Raw genomic sequence first — 21,034 nt, 5'->3', positions numbered from 1 at the left:
ACACACATATTAAAATGTAAAGTATTATACGCCAGATACAGTTATTATCAACATTTACTTTTTAATATAGTTCTAATAAGGACAACAGTCCTAGACTGGAGTGGAGAGACTTGAGTCCTATTTTCTGCTCTGGTCCCAAGTAGTTATATTTCCCTAGGGGAGTCACTTAAAAAAAAAAACAACAAACACTTTATTGAAGCATGAAAGACATACACAAAGCTGTACCGATTTAATGTATACAACTTGATGAGTTTGGAGAGAAGTATACATCCTTAAAACCATCATCACAATCTATGCCATAAACATATCCATCACCTCCAAAAGTTTCCTCCTGCTTTCTTTAGTAGTGGTTGTTATTTATTATTATTATTATTATTTTGTGATAAGAACACAACTTAAGATCTACCTTCTTAACAAATTTTAAGTGTACAACACAGTGTTGCTAACTATAGGCACTGTACTGTATAGTAAACCTCTAGGATTTATTCATCTTGTTTAACTGAAACTTTGTACCCTTTGACTAATGTTTCCTTGTTTTCCCCTCCTCTGAACCCCTGGTAACCACCATTCTATTCTCTGCTTTTACGAGTCTGACTATTTTAGGTTCCTCATATAACTGGAGTCATGTGGTATTTGTCCTGCATCAGGCTAATCTCACTTAGCAAGACGTCCCCCAGGTTCATCCATGTTGTCTCAAATGGAAAATTTTTCCTCTTTTTTTAAGGCAGAATAATATTCTACTGTATGTATATAACATATTTTTAAAATCTATTCATCTGACAATGGACATTTAGATTGCTTTCAAGTCTTGGTTATTGTGAATAATGCTGCAATGAACATGTGACTAACGCAGATATCTCTTTGAGATCTTGATTTCAATTCCTTTGGATATTTACCCAGAACTGGGTAGCTCTATTTTCAATTTTTTTGAGGAACCTCTATATTGTTCTCCATAGTGGCTGCACCAATTTACTGTCCCACTAACGTGTACAAATGTTCCCTTTTCTCCACATACTTGCCACCATTTTGTTTGTTTTGATAATAGTCATGAGAGAGTCACTTTTAACCTTACTTTTTTATGTGTTTTGTTTTTTCATCAACGAGGACAGGAAGTTAAACTAGATTCAGTTGTTCAGCCAACTGAGTTGAGTGCATTATTGAGTGCATATTATGCTTAAGGTCCTATGCCAGATGCTGGGCAATGCATAGGATTGCAAGCGGGAACCAAAACCAGTTCTTGCTTTCTAAACATTTCCCCTAATACATGAACTTCTCCCTCTTTCTGTTTTCCATTTTGAAGTTTCCAAGTACCTAGACATTACCTTGAACTCAAGCTGTTTAAAACCATACTCATCAACTTCCTGATAAAACTGATTTTCCTTTCCTGTACATTTGTCTCTGAATGACTACCCACTTCCCAGTAATCCAGTGTAGACATTTTGGAATATGTTTGACACCTCCTACACCTTCATTTGCCATTCCCAGACTTCCACTAAGACTTAATTATTCACCAACATTTATCTTGGGTACACTATTCTTTCATTGCAGTTCACCCTCCTTGTCCAGGCCTCATTGTTTAAGCAGATTGCTGTTCTTGCTTGCCTATGGATTTCCCCGATTTCAGGCACTCCTTTCTCCAATCCAATGTATACATAATTTCCTAAACTAAGTTTCATAAAACAACCTATAATGGCGTCTCAGTACCCTCTACTTAGGTACAAGCTCCTTTGTCTGGCTTTTAAGGTCTTTCCCCTCTATCATCCCAACGTCAGACCTGTTTGCTTACCAACACTCTCACTTAGTCTCAGGTCTATGCCCTTGTTTATGTAGCTTCCCAGCTTGGAGTGACATCTCTTCTGTTATTGAAAGGTAAGTCATCTTTCAAGATTCAGCTTAAGAATCAAGCATCACTTCCTCCTTCTTGAATTGAAGAGATCATATGGGTGCACTAAAGTTCCAAGAGGAAACATGAATGCCTTCTTACTCTATTAAGATTATTAAGATTCTTACTCTATTAAGATTCAGATAACTCAGGGCTTCTGATAGCAGACTGCCCTAAAATCAGAGAGACAGGACTGGATGAGGGAGGAAACTTACAGGCTTTCCTCATTATCAGAGGATGAAAACCAGACTTTCATAAAATCTGCTAACAATACAGTCATCCCTAGGCATCCGTGGGGGATTGGTTCCAGGACCCCAGTGGCTACAAAACTTCGCATGTGCTCAAGTCCCTTATATAAAACGGCCTGGTACAGTCCGCCCACCGCAACTCTGGTACCATAGTTGGTTTAATTAGCGAATGCGAAACCCGTGAATAGGAAGGGCTGACTGTTATTTGACTATCCTTTAAAAAGACAGTTCATTTTAAGTAGGTGGTTTAAGACTTTAAGGTTTGCTATTCCTCTTTAAAATTTATGTAACTATTAGTAATAAGTGAAAAATTCAGTGTAATATGTGTTTTACGTAAAAGTTAAGTTTTTTAAGAAAAACATGCACTGAGTTTCAGTTTATTCTAGCTTATGCACGAAGAGAAGCTTGACCAGTTGGCCCACTCACATTATTCTCCCAGAGGTAGAACTCCCTGAATTGCAGACATAATGCCTAAAAGAATAAAACTGGTGTCTAGAGGGATGACTTTATCTGTTTAACCTTAAAAAAGGAGGTGGGTGGTAAAGTGAGAGCATAGGATTGAAGGACAGAGGATATAAAAACTCATATTCTATTATTAGATGTCTTATCTGAGATATTTATCGGGAGAGAAGAAGAGTGAAGCACCTCCACAAATTTTAGTTTATACCAGGATACAATACCTGTACTTGAAAAATGTGAGAGCTCAAATTCTTACTTTGATACTATTTAGAGGATTATTGTCAAATTAAGCAAGTCTAGAAGATAAAATGAAATATCGAAAAGTCACATCTTTTCATCTGTGAAATATAGTAGAGAGATAGCTCACTGTTTTCCAAACAGATATAGATCCATTTTTGTTTGTATTACTGTAGTTACTGGAAAAATGGGCTTGTTTAGTTTGTTACTAAACTGAAGCAAAGTTTAACTCCTGTTCTCTTTTTCTACAAGGTCCAATTAAAAAAAAAAGACTCACTAAAAATTATGTTAAATATAAAGCAAAAGAACTCTAATAATTTTGTATAATTTTCAAAAGTTAAATGTGATTTAAAAAAACATACTAAATTGAACTTAACCAATATTAAAGGGTTTTAAAGTGTATAAAAGAAATTCAGTAAGGTTCATTATAAGTAATAGACCAAACTCAGTAGGTCAGTAAAGCACCAAAAATATAAGCCCAATATTATATTATGGAAGTGATCTCATCTGCCTACCAATACCTCCTGCTGAATTTCAGCCATGCTAAAATGAGAACAATTAAAGAACTCTTGCCAGAATAACATAATTACAAAACAATGACTATTTTGGATAAGGAGCTTCCTTGAGGTCAACCCAGGTTTCAACAGAATCACTAACCATGTCTTTTAATATTGCCAAGGAAGTTTTCCTTTTTCACTTTGTCAGTTTCCATTACCAAATGATCAGACTGCATTTCCTACCATAAACGATTCATTCTAAGTCTCATTCATAAAACGAACTGTAACCAAATAATATTTTCCATTACCTTGTAAGAAAACTAAACAACAACAACAAAACCCATTAACTTACCATTTTCCTTCTTCATTTTCATATTGTTGAACAGTATATCCAAACATGTCCTCCACTGGGCCGCTGAAAGTCAATGAGTTTTTCACATCAACATTGAATGATATGCAGAAGCCTAGAACTTTAAGAGGGAAAACAAAGTCCAGTTACATAGAGTTAACTAAGATTCCACTATGTTTTGAATTATGAAGGCATTCTTGAGGTTACCATTCAAAGCTGAGCGTTTATTAAAAAGAGCAATGACGCTCAAAGAATGGGAACGACAATAAAGGTCTGCAATGTTAACTGTATTACTGACTGGAAATCAACATAATGACTTTAAAGAACATAAGTATTAACATTCAAACAAAATCCCATAGTAATTCAGTATCTGTACCCTTCCCAGAACTAAAGATTTCAGAATGTGTGGGAAGGAGCTGGCAGAAACTCATGCTCACACATGACTAATGCAGTCACAGATAATTTTCCAGTAGTGATCCCTACAGCAAACCATGGCCACTATGAAACGTAAACAGCTTCATTTTCCTGTTTTAACTACAGAGGATACAAGCATCACCATTTAAGCCTCGAGAGAGGTAGCTTTCTCCTTGCTGCTACGAAAAGGAAGGCAAGCTGACTGTTTCCACCCAGAGCTGGCTTATGCAGGCTCGAGATTTGCTCTGCTTCCCTCTCTGAATTAAGCAGTGGGTGAAAGCTTATACTTAATACTGACATCTCCTTCTAGTGTTGGTGGTGATGGCCTCACAGGTTGAGAGGCTAATCTGTTGAGATTAAATTAGATGATATATCTAAAGAGTTTACTCAATGTCTGGCACACACTACATATTCAATGAGGGTTAAATCTCTTCAACTTCTTTGTAGTTCAGGTAATGGAAATCTTTTATAGGTGAGACTCTCTCCTGAAAGGGTTCTGGATGGTGCCAAATTCCATCTCTGGTACTGGTTTTTTTTTTTTTTTTTTTTTTTCTGGTACTGGTTTTTAAAGCATACTTGTGAAGTTCCAAAGTATTCCCCTCCTAGATGTAACTAAAAATTCTTCCCAAAGAGTACGCCCTTATAAAATCACACAGCATCATAAGGTATATTCAGAGGTGATTAAATTCACTCTCCTCTGTTAAAACCATGATATACAGCTGCATGTAAACAGAAAAAATTTCTTTCCTTATTCACTGTAAACTCTGCCATAAGTACAGTCTAAATTCAGACTTCAATTCATTCCATGCTCTAATTAATAACCTTCAAATTTTGGTAACAATATTAAATGCTTATTTGATGCACAAAATTGTACATAACTTAGAGAAAATTATTTTTCATAAGAAGATACTTCTGTATACCTACTTATAAAGTCTTCCTTTAATCTCCCCACCTGGAAATAATCTTTTAACTACTAAGCCCTCTTCTTTTATTTTTTAAAAAAATCCCTCAGAGAAATAATTATTAAATACTATCTATGTTGTAGTTACCTGTGTGAGATTTTTTTTCCCCTAGATCGGAGAATTCTTAAAGGCAGGGACTCTCTTACTCATCTTGCTTATCCTTTCTCAAAATCTAGCACAGCTCCTTGTACATAGATGGGCAATAACATATTCATAGAATGAAAGATAATACATTGAAGGAGAAAGTGGGCCAGTGGTAGAAGCGAACTGGAAACTATTTCATCTTAGTTAAAGAAGACTTTATGGAGATGGAAATTTTAAGTTAGATTTTTAAGGAGAGGGAGAGATACAACTTGGCAGTGAGAGGAAAATATGTCCCAAGGATTTGGGAGGGTCTCTGCAAGTAATAAGATACAGAACGGTACAAATATGGTTGCAAGATCATAGAGAGATTTGCCTGGCTGGCGTGGAAGATGCAGAAAAAGAATGGATGGGTAGCACAAGTCCATTTATGTACATTTCCTGTTCATTCTTCAAGGATGATGGAGAACAGCTGGTTACCATCTTCTGCATAATGGCCTTTCATATATTTGAAGACAGTTTTAAACACTGTTCACTCTCTACTCCAAACTAAATAGTACATGTTCCTACTCTTTCCTCACAGTTTTTTTTGAACACTTTCAACAGATTGTTTTTGATATGAGAGGTACATAAAACAGTACTTCTACAGCAGGATTTCTCAACTTTGGCACTACTGACATTTTGGGTCAGGAAATTCTTTGTTACAAGGGGCTACCCTTTGCATTGTAGGGTGTTTGACAACATCTGTGGCCCTAGCCATGTGATGTTAGCAGCCCCCCTGAGTTGTGAAGATCAAAAATGTCTCCAGACACTGCCAATTTACCCTAGGGCTAAAATCACCCAGAGTTGAAAACCACTGTATTATAGATAAAGAGCAGGAAACCACCACCAATGATTTTGTTGAAGAAGGTGCCTGAAAACCAACTGTGGCCTGCAGACCAGCAGCAACTGCATCACCTGGGAGCTTGTGAGGGATCCAGAATCTCAGGCCTTCCCCAGATTTCCTGAATCAGTATCTACATTGCAACAAGTTCCCCAGAAAACCAGACTCCTGTTAAGGTCTGAGAAGTACAGGTCTGTAATATGGTACTCCTCTCTCATAATGTTGATGCAGGTAACAGAATTTACCTAAATTAAAACTACTCACCATACTTTAGACATAAGGGGAAAAGGATTTTCTTTAATCAGGGTCAACTTCACCACTCCTGAAGGGTTTTCCCAGAACTTCATCATCTTTAATATATGCTTTCTCAAAGGGCATTCATGGTGCTCCTCAACATAAGACCAAGAGCTTTTGGTTTCCTTTTTGGGGCCTGTTTGTTTATTCTACATGTTGTGTGGAATGTCCGGGGGTGTGTGCTGCACTTTTTTTCATTTCCTGTCCTCAGAATTCCACAGGCAATTTGCCCAAAGTGATTGTAAATCAGCCTCTTTCATGTTTTCTAAGGCACCAAGGAGCCTGAAGCACAGGAGATGACATTAAAAAAAAATGGTTTACATCTTGTTCTTTTGATTTAAAGGAGTACATAAACAGTAAAAGCAGCTTCTCATAACTTTTAGTTCAATGTTCATGTTGCTATATTAAGTTGTCTTGGAACTTTATGTACCGGAAGTAAAGCAAAATCATACTTATTCTTTTTTTTGTCATACTTATTCTTAATCAAAGTTAAAAAAAAGAGCAAACAGACCGAGGTGGCTTTAGGGGGCAACATAGGGTGAAAATGATGGGAAACATAGACAATAATCAGATGTCAAAAGTAAATCCTGATTTCACATGTACCAGCAAAAGAGAGAGTTTTTCCTTGAATAATATTAACAGCTATATAGTATACTTACTATGTGTTACATCTCACATGCTCCATCTCATTTAATTTGCTAACAAGCCTACAATCAAATACCATTATTATTACCATTGGACAGAATAGGAGAAGGAGGCTTAAGATGATAGAGAAATTTGCCTACATTTCTTCAGGACTCCCAAATCATTTACATTAATCCAATTTGTATACCTTAGCACTAAAACTGGGAAGAGTTAGTAGAAGGTGACATGGGGATGAGTTTAGAAGAGAGGCTACTATGAGTCCATGTAATTCCATCTTCTGAGAAGTAATTTGGGGAGGAGGCTCTTCCACAGTGGCCATGGCTGGGAGGATGCTGGGAGTGAGGGGAAGGTTGTCATAAGGAGATAAGTCATGGCTACCCAGCTAGATAAAGCTGTACTGGGACTTCAGCTAAAACACACATGTTTAGGTAGAAAAGAAGTGGAAAGCCTTGCTCCCCTTCAAATATGGTTATATGAGTTATATATCTAAGGGCTAAAAGCTGAAGAGGATGATGAGGTCGTTGGTATTGAAGGATAGCTCTTGTGAAAGAGATCATTTTGTGCAATTTCTTTACTCTAGGATGGAATATGATGTGTAAGACAACTAAATGAGAGAAAGAGAGAGGGAGGTGGAGAAGTAACCTACTGTTGTGCAATGTTTCCTGCTTACAAATATTTTCATATAAACAAAGGTATTGAGCTAGTCAGTAAACTGCAGAGGCTAGGAGGATAGCAGTCCTTACTCTCTTTTTGTGTGCTGGAAACTGGAGCTCAGAGGGGTTAAGTGATTTGTCCAAGGTCAGGCTGTGCTAGTGGCAGAGATAAGACATCAACATTGATCTTCTGAGGTCAAATCATAGACTCGCTATGACCAGAGTGCTATTAAGTTAGTAAGATTAATAAAAATAAAAAAATAACAACCCAGCTCAACAAAACCCTCAAATGGCCCATGAGAGCTCTGAATCATCTTGTAGCTTTGAAGCATTTGAGTGTAAGATTGGCAGGAAAAGCTGAATGAAGAGGGAAAAGTCTGGGCATCTCTAGTGGGTATTGACTTTCATGTGGAAGGAAGGTCCCCCTCCTTCACACATCCTCTGAGTTCCAAAAAAAGTCATTGAAGCCTGTTTGATTGTTTGCTTCTTAATGAAAAAAGTCTGTCTTTCATAGGGTAGTCCAGAAATTTTGACCTGGTAATATCCAGACTGGAGTATTTAATAGCCAATAGAATTCTGAATATTTTAAACTCCAAGCCCAAGGCAAGAGGGTATCAAATAATTGGTGACTAGGAATGTATGTTAAAATGCTATTGCTTTCTTTCAACAACTTCCTACACATGTTTATCCAATCTAGAAATAATAGAAATCATGCAATTAACATTATTTTATTATTTTTAATATAAAGAGTGAAACGATGATACACTAATGAGATCGGAAATCATAGTAATTGTGTTATTATAGTTAATTAATGGTTTTTAGAACAAATTCCTTGACAGTATAGAAAGATGGTGATCTTTAGAGATATATGAGCCTGGGCTTAAACCTAACACTTTCACTTATATTATTTATTCAATTATTCATATTTATTAAACTACTCCACAAATTTTAATCAAGTCTTTATTTTGGGTTGGATACATGTTAGGCCCTGGAGATACAGACATAAAAAGATGGTGCTCCTGTTTTCACAGATCTTATAGCCTAGCTGAGAAAAAAAATGGCAAGTGAACCCCAGTTTATCATATTTAAAAGAAGCTTATAAATATCTTCCAGGTATTGGCTGCTGTGAGATATACAAATTATTCATGTAGCAATAAAGAATGCTCAATAAGTGAGTTAACTGCTTTCACAGGTAGACTCCAAAGAGTCAGTTTACCATCTGGCATTTGAGTTTTCTTTTAGAAATGGATTTCCCTCCATTCTGATGACCAGATTGTATATTGAAAAGTGATACAGATGTGTTCTATTATTGGGGGCAGGACAGTGGGTTCATTGACTCATTTCAGTAGCAAATTTCCTGTTTCTAAACCTAGCTGCAATGACATTTGTAAAGAAAATCTAAGATGAGGGTGTCAGGCCTTCCAAGTGGAAGGGCTAGCTGAGGAGGAGGGCAGGTGATCCTGTCCTCTCAGTTAGATCCCTTGGATTCTCATCTCAGTCCCCCAAGTGGTGATGCATATTGCTGATGTCACCCAGGCTCTGAGCCAACAGCAAGTTGAGGCTTCTCTCACTCCAATGACAACCTACTCCCCTCCAACTGACTTCAAACATTTTAAGTCTATTCTAAGAACAGGATGAGCCTGCAGTGACTCTTCTCATACATTTAGGCCACACTGAGTCACCGTCTTCAGCCACCTGAGAATGAGGGAGCACACCTAGGAATGCAAGCTTTGTGTTGCAGGGCGCAAGACTCCTCTGTACTCCCCAAACCTGAGCACTGGTACATCCTTATCTCTTGTTGTACCAAAGCCTTCAGATGAAGAGAGTTCATCCACCCCTGCTCAAATGGATATAAACTCCCCAAATCATATACACTCACTATAACTAATTCTGTGATACATTAGGTATTTTACATTACTCCAAATTTAATTTTTTTCCTCCTTAAATTCAAATAAAATATATTCAACTTTGAGGCACTCCAGGAGTTGGAAGAAAAACATTTTAATGATAAAAGTTGGTGAAAGATGGAAGGCCCTTCCTCACCTTGAAATATATAACAAAACATCTTTAAAGTATTCGTGCTGTGGATCTGAAATCTTAATTAGTTTAAGTGAGTTGGAACTCAATTTTGTGTACATGTTGCCTTAAAAAATAAAATTTGATCAAGAGTATAAGTGAATCTGTCCACAAAAGTGATAGCACTATATAATTCTAGTTGAAATCTGAGATGATTACTTTTATAGCATTGCAATCTTGAGAAGGAGGAGCCAAAGAACTCCAGTGGTGAAGACACCGGAAGTAAAAATAGAATGAAAATAAGACAATATTAAAGCCTTGAGCACAGAGTATAGAATCAACACAAATGTTTGGAAATGACGTCATAATCTCAAATACAGAAAACCTATATTTTCTGGAAAAAACACCATAGCTAACTCACTGTCTCCTTCAAACAAGCGGAGCTTCCCTATACAGTTATGTAAGAAGAAAATCTGGCTCAATCAATCTCACCATTCAAAGTCCTTTCAACAGAAATGATGTAATATGTCAGCAAGATATCAACCTCCATCAGCAAGCCCAGAAAAGCCAATCCAAATAAATACCTCTATGATCAAGCATTTTCCAAGTTTCATCCTGGGAAGCTGCTTTTTAACTTCGGCTTGCTGTAGTGAGGGAATTGTTTTGACTTTCAGTACTAATGTCCTGTGGGCCTCCAGTTACTACAAATGGTATTTGAACTTCAAAGTGAGTGTGTGTATATGTGCATATCTGTATATGACTGGTAGGAAAGAGGCAAGGAGGTCTAATTCTTGGCACACAGTAGGTGTGTAATACAAGTTTGTTAAATGGAACAGGATGGAATAAACAGAGAAATGAAGTTTTTAGTATAAAGGTCATTCTGGCTGTAAGAACTTGTCTCCTTCCATAAGTGCTGCCCAGAATATTAAACTCCAATGGAGTGTTTCCCAAACACCCTTTGTTAAAAATTCTTATCAATTTTTGTAGTATCTACAGACATCTGTTTTTTCCCCATATCTTCCCACCACAAATAATTGCCTGCTTTGCCGGCTCCTCTCAGACTGTGCCTTCTCCTGAAATTCTTAAACAGTCTCAGAACCCAGGGCCTCCACCCTATAACCATCATCTTCTGGCTCTGTGTTTTACAGGATAAAAAAGATGCAGAACCTTAGGGGTCCCTGGATCCCACTGTGGGAAACACAGCTTGTATGTTTGTGCAAGCAACATGAGCACAGAACTCTGTTCTCCAGCTGCCCTGGTGTCCTGAGAGCTGAACTCATTACTTTCTGTGACTACACAGCATGGAGAGCTGCACACGGAAAGGCGTATTGCAATTCAAAACAGAGTAGGGTTGCACCCTATTTAAGTGTTTACCCAGATATATGACATATGAAGTCTTTAGATGTGTAAGAATCTGAGGGAATGTTGTGTTTTTGTTAATGAAAACTTTTCAATGAACTTTATTAATTAATAAATAATTTCTTCTCAGTGAGACCGTAAGACATTGCCAGTTTTAAGGTTATTTTTGTTAGTAGGCACAACAAGTACTTTTCAGGGCCAGAAGTGCAAAGAGGTAGTATATAATATAAAATAAATTATTTTCAATTTACATAGTAGCTTTAACTGTCAATATCCAATTCCAGGCACTAAGAGATTCCATATTGATTCTCCTATATCATTTAATGGGACAATTTTTCTGGATGGCTTCAGTGTTGGCTATTGAAGGCCATATACACGTCCAAGTCTGTGAAGCATGGTTACTATCAGATACTTCCATTGCTTCTCTGGGAACAATGAGTTTATGCCACTTCTTTTTTTTACTTATTTGATTGTTTATATGTTTAATAGCTCCAATGAAAATTAGGTAATTGAAAATCATTCATATAACTGCATATACTACTTCTTTGATTTCCTGACCCATGAAACTATCTGTTGTACATACTAGCAAAAAAACCCTTAAGACTAGCAACGTGTTACTGGCTCATAAATTTCACTGAGAAGAAATTATATGTGAGTTAATAAAATTCACTGAAAAGAATCTGTTAATAAAAGTACAACTTTTGGGGCTTCCCTGGTGGCGCAGTGGTTGAGAATCTGCCTGCTAATGCAGGGGACATGGGTTCGAGCCCTGGTCTGGGAGGATCCCACATGCCGCGGAGCGGCTGGGCCCGTGAGCCACAACTACTGAGCCTGCGCGTCTGGAGCCTGTGCCCCGCGACGGGAGGGGCCGCGATAGTGAAAGGCCCGCGCACCGCGATGAAGAGCGGTCCGCGCACCGCGATGAAGAGCGGTCCACGCACCGCGATGAAGAGTGGCCCCCACTTGCCTCAACTGGAGAAAGCCCTCGCATGAACCGAAGACCCAACACAGCCAAAAATAAAAAATAAAATAAATAAATAAAGTAGCTATAAAAAAGAAAAGTGCTAAAAAAAAAAAAAAAAACAAGGGTCTGCACTAGACCTGCTTTAAAAGTACAACTTTTTATTCAGGTTCCTTCTTCTAAGGCATCGATGGACAGAATGCATATGGTAGCTGGCTAAGACTGGACTCTGAGATTGAGCCAATGGCATGTCAAAAATGTGAAAAAAGGATTGTCCAGTTATTTAATGTACAAGTAATACAAAAAGAGTGAAAAACCATTCCCTTTTTCTTAATTGTACAATTGGAGTTTGGAACTAAAATTTTTAAATTGAAAACACACTTGTGTGTAACAAAAAATAAATTAGAAATAAGTGTAAAAGAATAATCATAAAATCTTCAAATATATATCTTACTTGAAACATTTATTTAGACTGTTGAAATTTAAAGAGTGAAAGTTTAGTGCTTTTTAAAAAATATGATTGTTTATACTGCATTATGGTATCACCTATAAAATCTAACAGACATTCTTTGCTTAGTGAAATTCCAACATGTGAAAAAAATCAATTAAATTAGGTTGTGATTATTTAGATTGGAAAGTAATTATTGGCATGGTGAGTCAGCTAGAATGTTCTTTCAAAGAGGGAGCATGCCTAGACTTTTAAAAATGTGATTTTTATGCAAGGCTTAAGAACACAACACATAAAATGAAGTCTACCTATGTTTTATTTTGCTGTGTGTCACAAAGGGTTACTAGACTTAGCTTGCCTTAATGTCTCATTTTTTAAAAACTTTGTTATATTCCTCAGAAGCAGGAGGCAAAGTATATATATATATGTGTGTGTGTATATATATATATATATATATATATATATATATATATATATACACATATATATATATATAAGAATATTTGCAATGTTCTTTTTTTTGGAATACAATTATCTAAATACTTTCTGGTTTGACACACAAGTGGTCAATTATTAATATTAATAAATTAAGGGCTTCATGAAGGTAACCAACAAAATGAAATACTGTGCAAACTCCAACAGTATACTGCAACTAAACCCAAAATCTGTAAGAAAATAATTGCTCATCCTAGAGTTACCTAGTACCTTTAACTGGCAATTTCAAATTCCAGATACTAAGAGATGCCATTATTGATTCTCCTATTCCATTTAATAGGCTAATTTTTCCGGACAGCTCAGCTCTGCCCCTAGTAATATACCACCACTTAAACTAAAATTATTCTGTATAATTTTTTCCCTTCTTAGCTACTTATTATAGCAATTTTCCATTATATCATTCACTACCAAACATCCTTTTCATTCAGAAGCTTTTTGGTACCTCTGTTCAATTTAAAAGTTGTCTAGTTTATCAAGAGGAAATAATGTAAGCTAAACAAATATAACTTGTTATTCACCCAGAAAAATTTGGAAAATAAATCCGAAAATATTTTAAAGGACACTGGGGCTTGTTTATAAGAGATGAAGAAAAATCTCAGTAGCCTGGAATGTTGAAGTATTGTAGAAGGTAAGGGTCAGCAGAATGCTTGTTTTCTTTTCAGGGGAAAGAGATAACTTTTTGATGCTTTCTTTTCTGTTTTGGGATAGCTCTAAACTTTGTTTTCTTAGCTATATTGTTGCTAAGACCACGATGATCTTTCAGCACTTAGAACATTAGTTGAGCAGTAACATCCTTGGATCCAAACTCTATTCCTATCTAGTAGCATCACCTTTTACATTCTTTCCATGAGACTACTAGGGTATCTTGAAATGGAAGTAAATAGAGATGTTATAGTCAATATTCCTAAGAACTGGCAGCCAATATTTTCCTTAAATGGAAGCAGACCAAAATTCTTGTGACTAAGTACTTGTTATACATAAGAATCTTAAAATTCACGTAGAGGTTACTTCTGGACTGAAGGAAAGGTAAGGAAGAGAATAGGATCCAAAAGGAGATTAAAATGTGGCTTTAACTTTATGTTTTAGAGGAAAATGCTTACTTCCCGTTCCTGATGTTTCCTTCTACGTGGAGGAAGCTTCACAAGCTGTAACATTTTTTGTCTATTTCTGTACCTGCCCCACATTTCACACGTAACTGATTGGTGAGTTTGGAAGGAGAAACTGTCTGGGTTCCTCTTAGAAGTGAGCCTGCCTACAGAAGAACAAAAAACAAAACAAAACATAACAAAAAACCAAAAAGTACTCTGTTCTACTCCTCCAGGGTCAGGCTCTGAGCTGGTGCTGATAAGTCAGCTTCATCTAGGGGTCAATAGAGGGGATTTCATTTATCAGCTGTGTTCCATTCTGATTCTTTCTCATTTCCCAATTGGTTCCGACCTCAAGTGATAGAGATTTGCTCATTATTGAGCTTTCTCAAAAAACCCAATGGTGTTTTATTTCTTATGAAAAATAAACAATACTGGGAAAAATGTTTAGATTTCACAATGCTGGGTATTGGGTACATTTGTATTTGTTATGTTATTCCTTTAATTTTCTTGTTTGCTTGCACTATTTCATAATTTAAAAAAGCTTATGAATTTCCTCTGTATAATTATCATTGTATGTTTGAAGATGTTTTGACAGATACAACTGCTCTAATTCTTTTAAATTTCATTAACTTTTTTCTATTTTCATAATTTTAAACAAAGATATTAGAACAAACACAAAGCCATTTTTGTTTCTTGGAGCTGCAAGGAGGCACAAAAGAACTTGAATGGATGGGTTTAATTATCTTTACTCATTTCCTGCTTTCTACATTCTCATGACTTACGTTCAGAGTAGGGGTGAGGGTCAGCAGAAGAAGATATAGGAGTCATGCTTAGGATAAGGGGGAATAAGATAACTTCAGAGGCAGGCAAGGTGAACAACAGTGTGGTGGAGATATGGCCAAAGGTTTGCTAAGGGAGCTGCCATCTCATACTTGCACTCTGGTGAACATCACTGAGGGTCAACTTGCAAGGGCAAAAGAGCCAAAGATCTGGGAAATGGAATTAACACTATGATTAACCAACATTCACTGCTTAAACAAATATATTAGCCTGAAAAGGTATTGACTACTAGAATTTTCACTAGTTTCTTTCCATAGTTTTCTCAGTAGTTGTTCACAGTCTAGTTTCTTATTTCCTATCCTAGGGCTGTGCTATGTATATGGATGGATTATTGCCTCTTCAGAGAACTGCAGATAATTCTCACCACGGAACTGAGAGTTACATTAAGAAAGAGAGACATCTACTGCTCCAGAACTCATAATTCCTTACTCTCTCTGGGAGAAGGTTAACTAAGAAATATGGAAGTAAGTCAAATAACACTTAGTGACTTTCCACTGGCCATCTATATTTCACAAACACTAGGCAATCAGGGAAGATGTAAAAGAAACAGGTTATCACTCAATTTAGAACTGTCTGGCATGCTAGAGGCGGATTGAATATCTACTTATGAAAATGTAAACATATAAAGATGGAAGGGAAAAGTGCCAAGGAGTTTTCCAATTATCAGCAAATTTAAACAGGATATAACAAGATTAATGGCAGATGAATGTGAATGCGTATTTGAGTTTTCCTCAAGTAGTGCAACGTTAAAAAGCTTGCTGACCTCATCATTTCTCACCACTCCATGTATTCTTGCCACTTTCTGATCTTAAGTTATTACTTGGATCTTTAAAGAGGCAGAAGTTCAACTGAATCAATAATGACAACAAAGACTGTGTCCTGTGACATCAATGGACTCTAATACCACATTTCCTTGGAAGGGTTTCTTGTAATAAAACACACATGTACACATGCCTGTCTAAAAATTCATCAACTTATCTCCCTTTCTGTTGCCAGAAGTGTATTGTTAAAAACACATATCTGGTTATAATACTGTCTAATTCTTGGTTGGCTCTCCAGAGCCCGATAAATGCTGTCCCACTTCCTACATAGCATTTTAGACCCATTAAAATGAGGCTTCATTCCACCTTTCCAATCTCATTACCACGTCTATCTAAGAACTTCAAGTTATGGCTACCCTTTAATATTTGCAGTTCCCTGAAACGTCTTGTATTCTCGTCTGAATCACTTCTTAGCCTGATGAACTTCCATCCATCTTTCAAAGTCTACCTCAAGGTCACCGCCCCCGCCGATACTCATTCTTTCTCTATGTTCCCATAGAACATTTACACATTTATCCCAAAGGACATATTACTTTATATTTCAGGTAACTAGTTTACATGCTCTATTTCCCTGTTGAACCATAAACTACTTGAAGTTAGGAACTCATATTCTCATCCTCAATGCCTAGCACGATTTCTAGACATGACAAAGATGGCTTGTTGAATCCTAATAGCCATTTCTTCCTTTTTCTTAGTAATAAAATCTTTACTTTACTCAGGGTAGCAGTCCACATGGCTAAAAGACAACTTGTAGCTGTGTGTAGTTCTGTGACTAAATACTGACCAATGAACAGTGAGTGGAAGTGTTGCAGGAGACATCCAGGGGGCTCCTTAAGTAGAACTGACTCATCTACAAGATTTGCCCTTTTTTACCCTTCCGCTTCCTCCTTCTTTTGTCCTTCTCCTATCTCCTTTCCTCAATTATAAATTCCTACATAACAGGTAGAGCTCTGTTATGGACTGAATTGTGCACCTCCCAATTCATCTGTTGAAGCCCTAACCCCAGTGTGACTCTATTTGGAGATAGGGACTTTAAGGAGGTGATTAAGGTTAAATGAGGTCATAAGGGTGAGGCCCTGATCCAATAGGACTGACGTCCTGATAAGAAGAGGAAGAGACACCAGACGTTCTCTCTCCACACACGCACTGAGGAAAGGCCATGTGAGGACACAGTGAGAAGGCAGCTATCTACAAGCCAGGAAGAGAGGTGTCACCAGAAACCAACCCTGAGGGCACCCTGATCTTGGAATTCTAGTCTCCAGAGCTATGAGAAAATGAATTTCTGTTGTTTAAGCCACCCAATCTGTGGTATTCTGTCATGGCAACCTGAGCAGACTAATACAAGCTCCAAGTGTCATGTGAGACTATGATGTGAACTTGAATGGAAATGATGTGATAGAAGAACTAGCTTATGTGATAGAAGAACTAGATTATAATGATAGTAGAGCCACCCACACTAGCACTGAACTACCCTCATATGGACATTTTTATGTTATATGTTATTCTGCATTGTTCTGTGTTACTTAAATTACTTAAAGTCACAGTTCTGCTAGTTACAGGGAAACCTAATAACGAATTCATTGGTACCTAATAACTGTTCCATAAAACTTGTTGGCTGAATGAATATATAATATAAATAATATCCTTTACAAAATGTTTCTTGTTGAGTCTAATTATCATCTCATGTAAATGTGCAATTTTATGCTACCTTGCCTAGCCATTGTTGTTTTTTCCTTTTTTTCTTTTTTTGGTCTTCATTGGTACAATTCAGCTAAACTAAGTCAATGGCCAAATAACAGATTAAAGTTATATTTTAATTTATATATACATTTATCATAACAACTTCAACTTACTTTAAAAATATTACTCTTAAAATAAATTTTTGCAACAGAATAACCTTATTCTAAACCATAACTTCACGATCACATAAAAAAGAAACTTCAATACCTACAACAATAGCCCAGAAAAAGAAGTATTAGTGTGTATTGAGTAAGCTTTCAGAAAACTCTTAACTCTGGCCAAGATCAGAGTAGTAAAGTCAGATGAAATAATTTAAGAGAAAGGTAAAATGTCTGGGATATGCACATTTACTAGGAAACATTTTTCCAGAAAATATATTGCCATATTATGGAGCCCATAATTATTCTATAATGTTATAAAGAGTTTTTTAAAAAGACTTATAGATTTATAGAAAGAGTGCATCTTATAAAAATGTATGGATAATCAAGTGGTATTAGACTGGATGCACCCTTTTATGAGGTAGCAGTCAGGTTCCTGAGGGTGCTATGTAGTAGTTTATCCTAGTGAAAGGTCATTTGACTGTCTTTTCAAAGTCTTCCTTTTCTGTCTAGTGATACTACACAAACACTCTAATTTTAAAACTTTTGACAACTTACCAAAACTAAATAAAAATTTTTAAGAAAAAACAACCAAACAAAACTAAACTCTTTTAAGCAATGGCACCAGAAAAAAAAAATGTGTGTGTATATATTTATATACACACACACACACACACACACAGATATTTCTGTTAGAATAAAAAGAGTTTTCTCAATACCTAAAATATTTATCAGGATTTAATCTGCTTCCAGATTTCTAGTGATAATTTTTATTCTCTATTTTAACATAGTGTAGGTAATATGTGGTTATATATTGTAATTCCTGCAAAAGAAATCCATTTGACTGATCCTAGGTCAAACTATTGAATTTAGGAGAACCTGCAGGGAATTAATTATACCTTCTTAATATTTGACTGCTATAGTGATAAACCATAGAACTTTGTAATTGGAAGGTATGAGATGCTTAGCTATTGTCTAATTTGGTCTTTCCATTTCATCAGAGGCCAGCAACGACCTACTTTTGGCATCTATCTTACTCCAACCAGGGGTTCCAGAAGGTGCTGCCATGTTTATAAGTGATCCCACCTCCCAGGCCACAACTGACTGGTTCAAGAATGAGCATCAGATCTAAAAAGAGCCATCTAGTGTCCCACCCTCCTGGCCACTGTTGATCAATTCCAAGGGGGCCAATCACAGTACTCAGCTCTCTGATCTCAGGTTGGCACCCTATGTGGGCTCCAGTTCTGTTGGAGAAGATCATGGGACAGGGGGCTCAGGAACAGCCATGATCTTGATTTCTGCCAGGAAGCAGATTCATAGTGTGAGGGAGTGAAGTCGAGATGAGGGAGGGAGAGAGTTCTAAAATATGGAAGGGAGCTGAGAGATCGTCTAGTTCAATAAGTGGTTCCCCTGTCAGCTTTATTGTTGCTCTGTGACTTGGGGAGGGATGGGGAAGAAGAAGGAGGCTGGGTAGCTAAGAAAGGCTATAATGACTTGATTCAATCAATATTTCCTTTACTTCCCTAGACCCCTCCTAAAGCTATTAAAAATTTTAAAAAAGACTAAGAGTAAGAGAGAAAAGTTATTGAGTCTGCTCTATATGTAGATCACAAGTATGTAAATAAATCTATATATGTGACTACATTATGAATATGTGATATTCATTCAGCAAACATTAATAAAGGTCCACCACGTTCAAGGTAATGGGGAAGAGCTATGAGTGATTAAAGGGAAAATAAACATTAACCCTGCCTCCAAAGACCTTTAGTCACCTGTGAGACATAAGGCATAATCAAATAACTCATCTATGAAGTTAAAAAAAAGAAGAGAAAAACTCAAGGGCCATAAGTGATTACTGTAATTGTGACTATTGTAATTTTAATGCCAATTTTATAAATCCTAACAATCTTATTTTTCTTTCGTAACTAATCATTAAAAAGGTCTGTGCTATCTAAAAGAGAGTTGGTAATAGATATATACTGGGATTTAATTGGGGTGATCGTCTACATATTATGAAAAAGTATAACACCTCTTTTAGACAGGTGATTAAATATAAAAATTTACTAAGAGGACTCTACATTTCAAGTTGGAAATTGCTTTCAGGATGTTATGTCTGTGTTAGAAGCATTGCCAGAAGGTGAAAATAAAGCAGGATGAAAACATGACATAGAGCTCACGCTGACTTTCATTGCTAGGTCAGATTTAAAGTTGAAATATTCCACTATGCAACATAAGAACAATTTATTTAAATACAAGCGAAAGGGCAGGATGGTGGTGATGTCACCACCGAATAATTGCAGCTTTGTGTCAGGCTGGTCTTATTAGGATGGCAGAGATGAATGATCCACAAACTGACACCCCTGCCTGGCATCTAGAGTGAAAAACTACAGGGGTGAGTGATTCTGTTGTATGTCGGTTATTTCACAGCCAAACCCTAAAGCATATTTTTCCTTCATCTCTTGAGTGCAACTACTGTTCCATATTATGATGAAAGATCAGTAATTTGTGTTGACACTTTCTATAAAATACTTGCCTTTTAATACTCTAAAAGTATAAGAAGAGCTTTGTGAAAAAGAAATCCAATTTTTAATATTTAAGTTTTAACCTTTTACCAGCAAGTAGTGATTTTCTGGATGAACTCCAATCAACTTAAAAATGACTGTTAGGTTAGTTAAAAAAATACCAGTCAAATAAAGTAAAGACAAGTTTTGTTTTTGTTTTTGTTTTGTTTTATGACATATTCTTTGGTGAAATAAATAGGACTTATTCAAAATCTTCAGGCAATTCTACATATGAAAGTTTCCAAAATTTCTCTTTGAAGACATATTTTATAGACAATTGTCTATTGTTTATAGACAATTTGCAAATGTGGTGAATCAAAGCCTTGTCATTTATTTCTTAACAGATAACACTACCCAAGAAAAAAAAAAGACTGCAAATATGCACTGGGGTCCAGAAAATGGTCTTCTAAGCTTTCAGTCTTCTGAATAAGGCCATTGTCTGAATTCTTAAATTTGTATGTATGTTCTCATACTAAAACAGCCTTTCACAGAACTACTATACTCTATCAGCTTTTTATATCTAGGAACTCAAATAACTTTTAATATATTGGATCAAATTTCATTCTTGAGAAGAAAGGATTACTTCATTTACGTATTTATTTAACTGGGCATGAAATGAGACCCTGACAAAGCTGGTCATGTCCACCTACATGTCATACTAAAATACAATGGTGCTGGGGTTAAGTGGCAGGTATAATATTCCTTTTATAACCTGAATCTTATCCAATTGTAAACCAGACCAAAGTTGAGGATCACAATGGTCAAAAGGCCCAAATCTCAACATTATTGTCCATTATAAAGGACAAAAGAAAAAAAAAAGAGTTCATTATGGGTAACAGGGTGAACACAAAAATATTCTTTCTGGACATTTTAATAGAGTACTGCATTTGACAATATAAAAACCCCCAAAATCTTTAGTATCTTAAAAGATATTCTCTCTATATGTGCATATGTTACTGTTCTCATGAGCTTCTCTTAAAAAAAAGGAAAAAAAAACACATCA

The 21,034-nt window shown here is 36.3% G+C and overlaps 1 protein-coding gene across 1 annotated transcript in view; it reads right to left on the bottom strand.

Annotated features, from left to right (window-relative positions):
- Positions 1-21,034, bottom strand: part of ITGA1 (integrin subunit alpha 1) — a 162,119-nt gene that overhangs the window by 99,388 nt on the left and 41,697 nt on the right. Inside the window, exon 2 of the mRNA XM_036845626.1 lies at positions 3,676-3,793. Coding sequence (XP_036701521.1) covers positions 3,676-3,793 — 118 coding nt within the window. The remainder of the gene's footprint in view (positions 1-3,675; positions 3,794-21,034) is intronic.

The sequence above is a fragment of the Balaenoptera musculus genome, chromosome 3, assembly GCF_009873245.2.
Source record: "Balaenoptera musculus isolate JJ_BM4_2016_0621 chromosome 3, mBalMus1.pri.v3, whole genome shotgun sequence".
In the NCBI taxonomy this organism is placed as follows: domain Eukaryota; kingdom Metazoa; phylum Chordata; class Mammalia; order Artiodactyla; family Balaenopteridae; genus Balaenoptera; species Balaenoptera musculus.
Note: the sequence above shows the minus strand (reverse complement) of the source record. Positions and strands in the feature narration are given on the sequence as shown.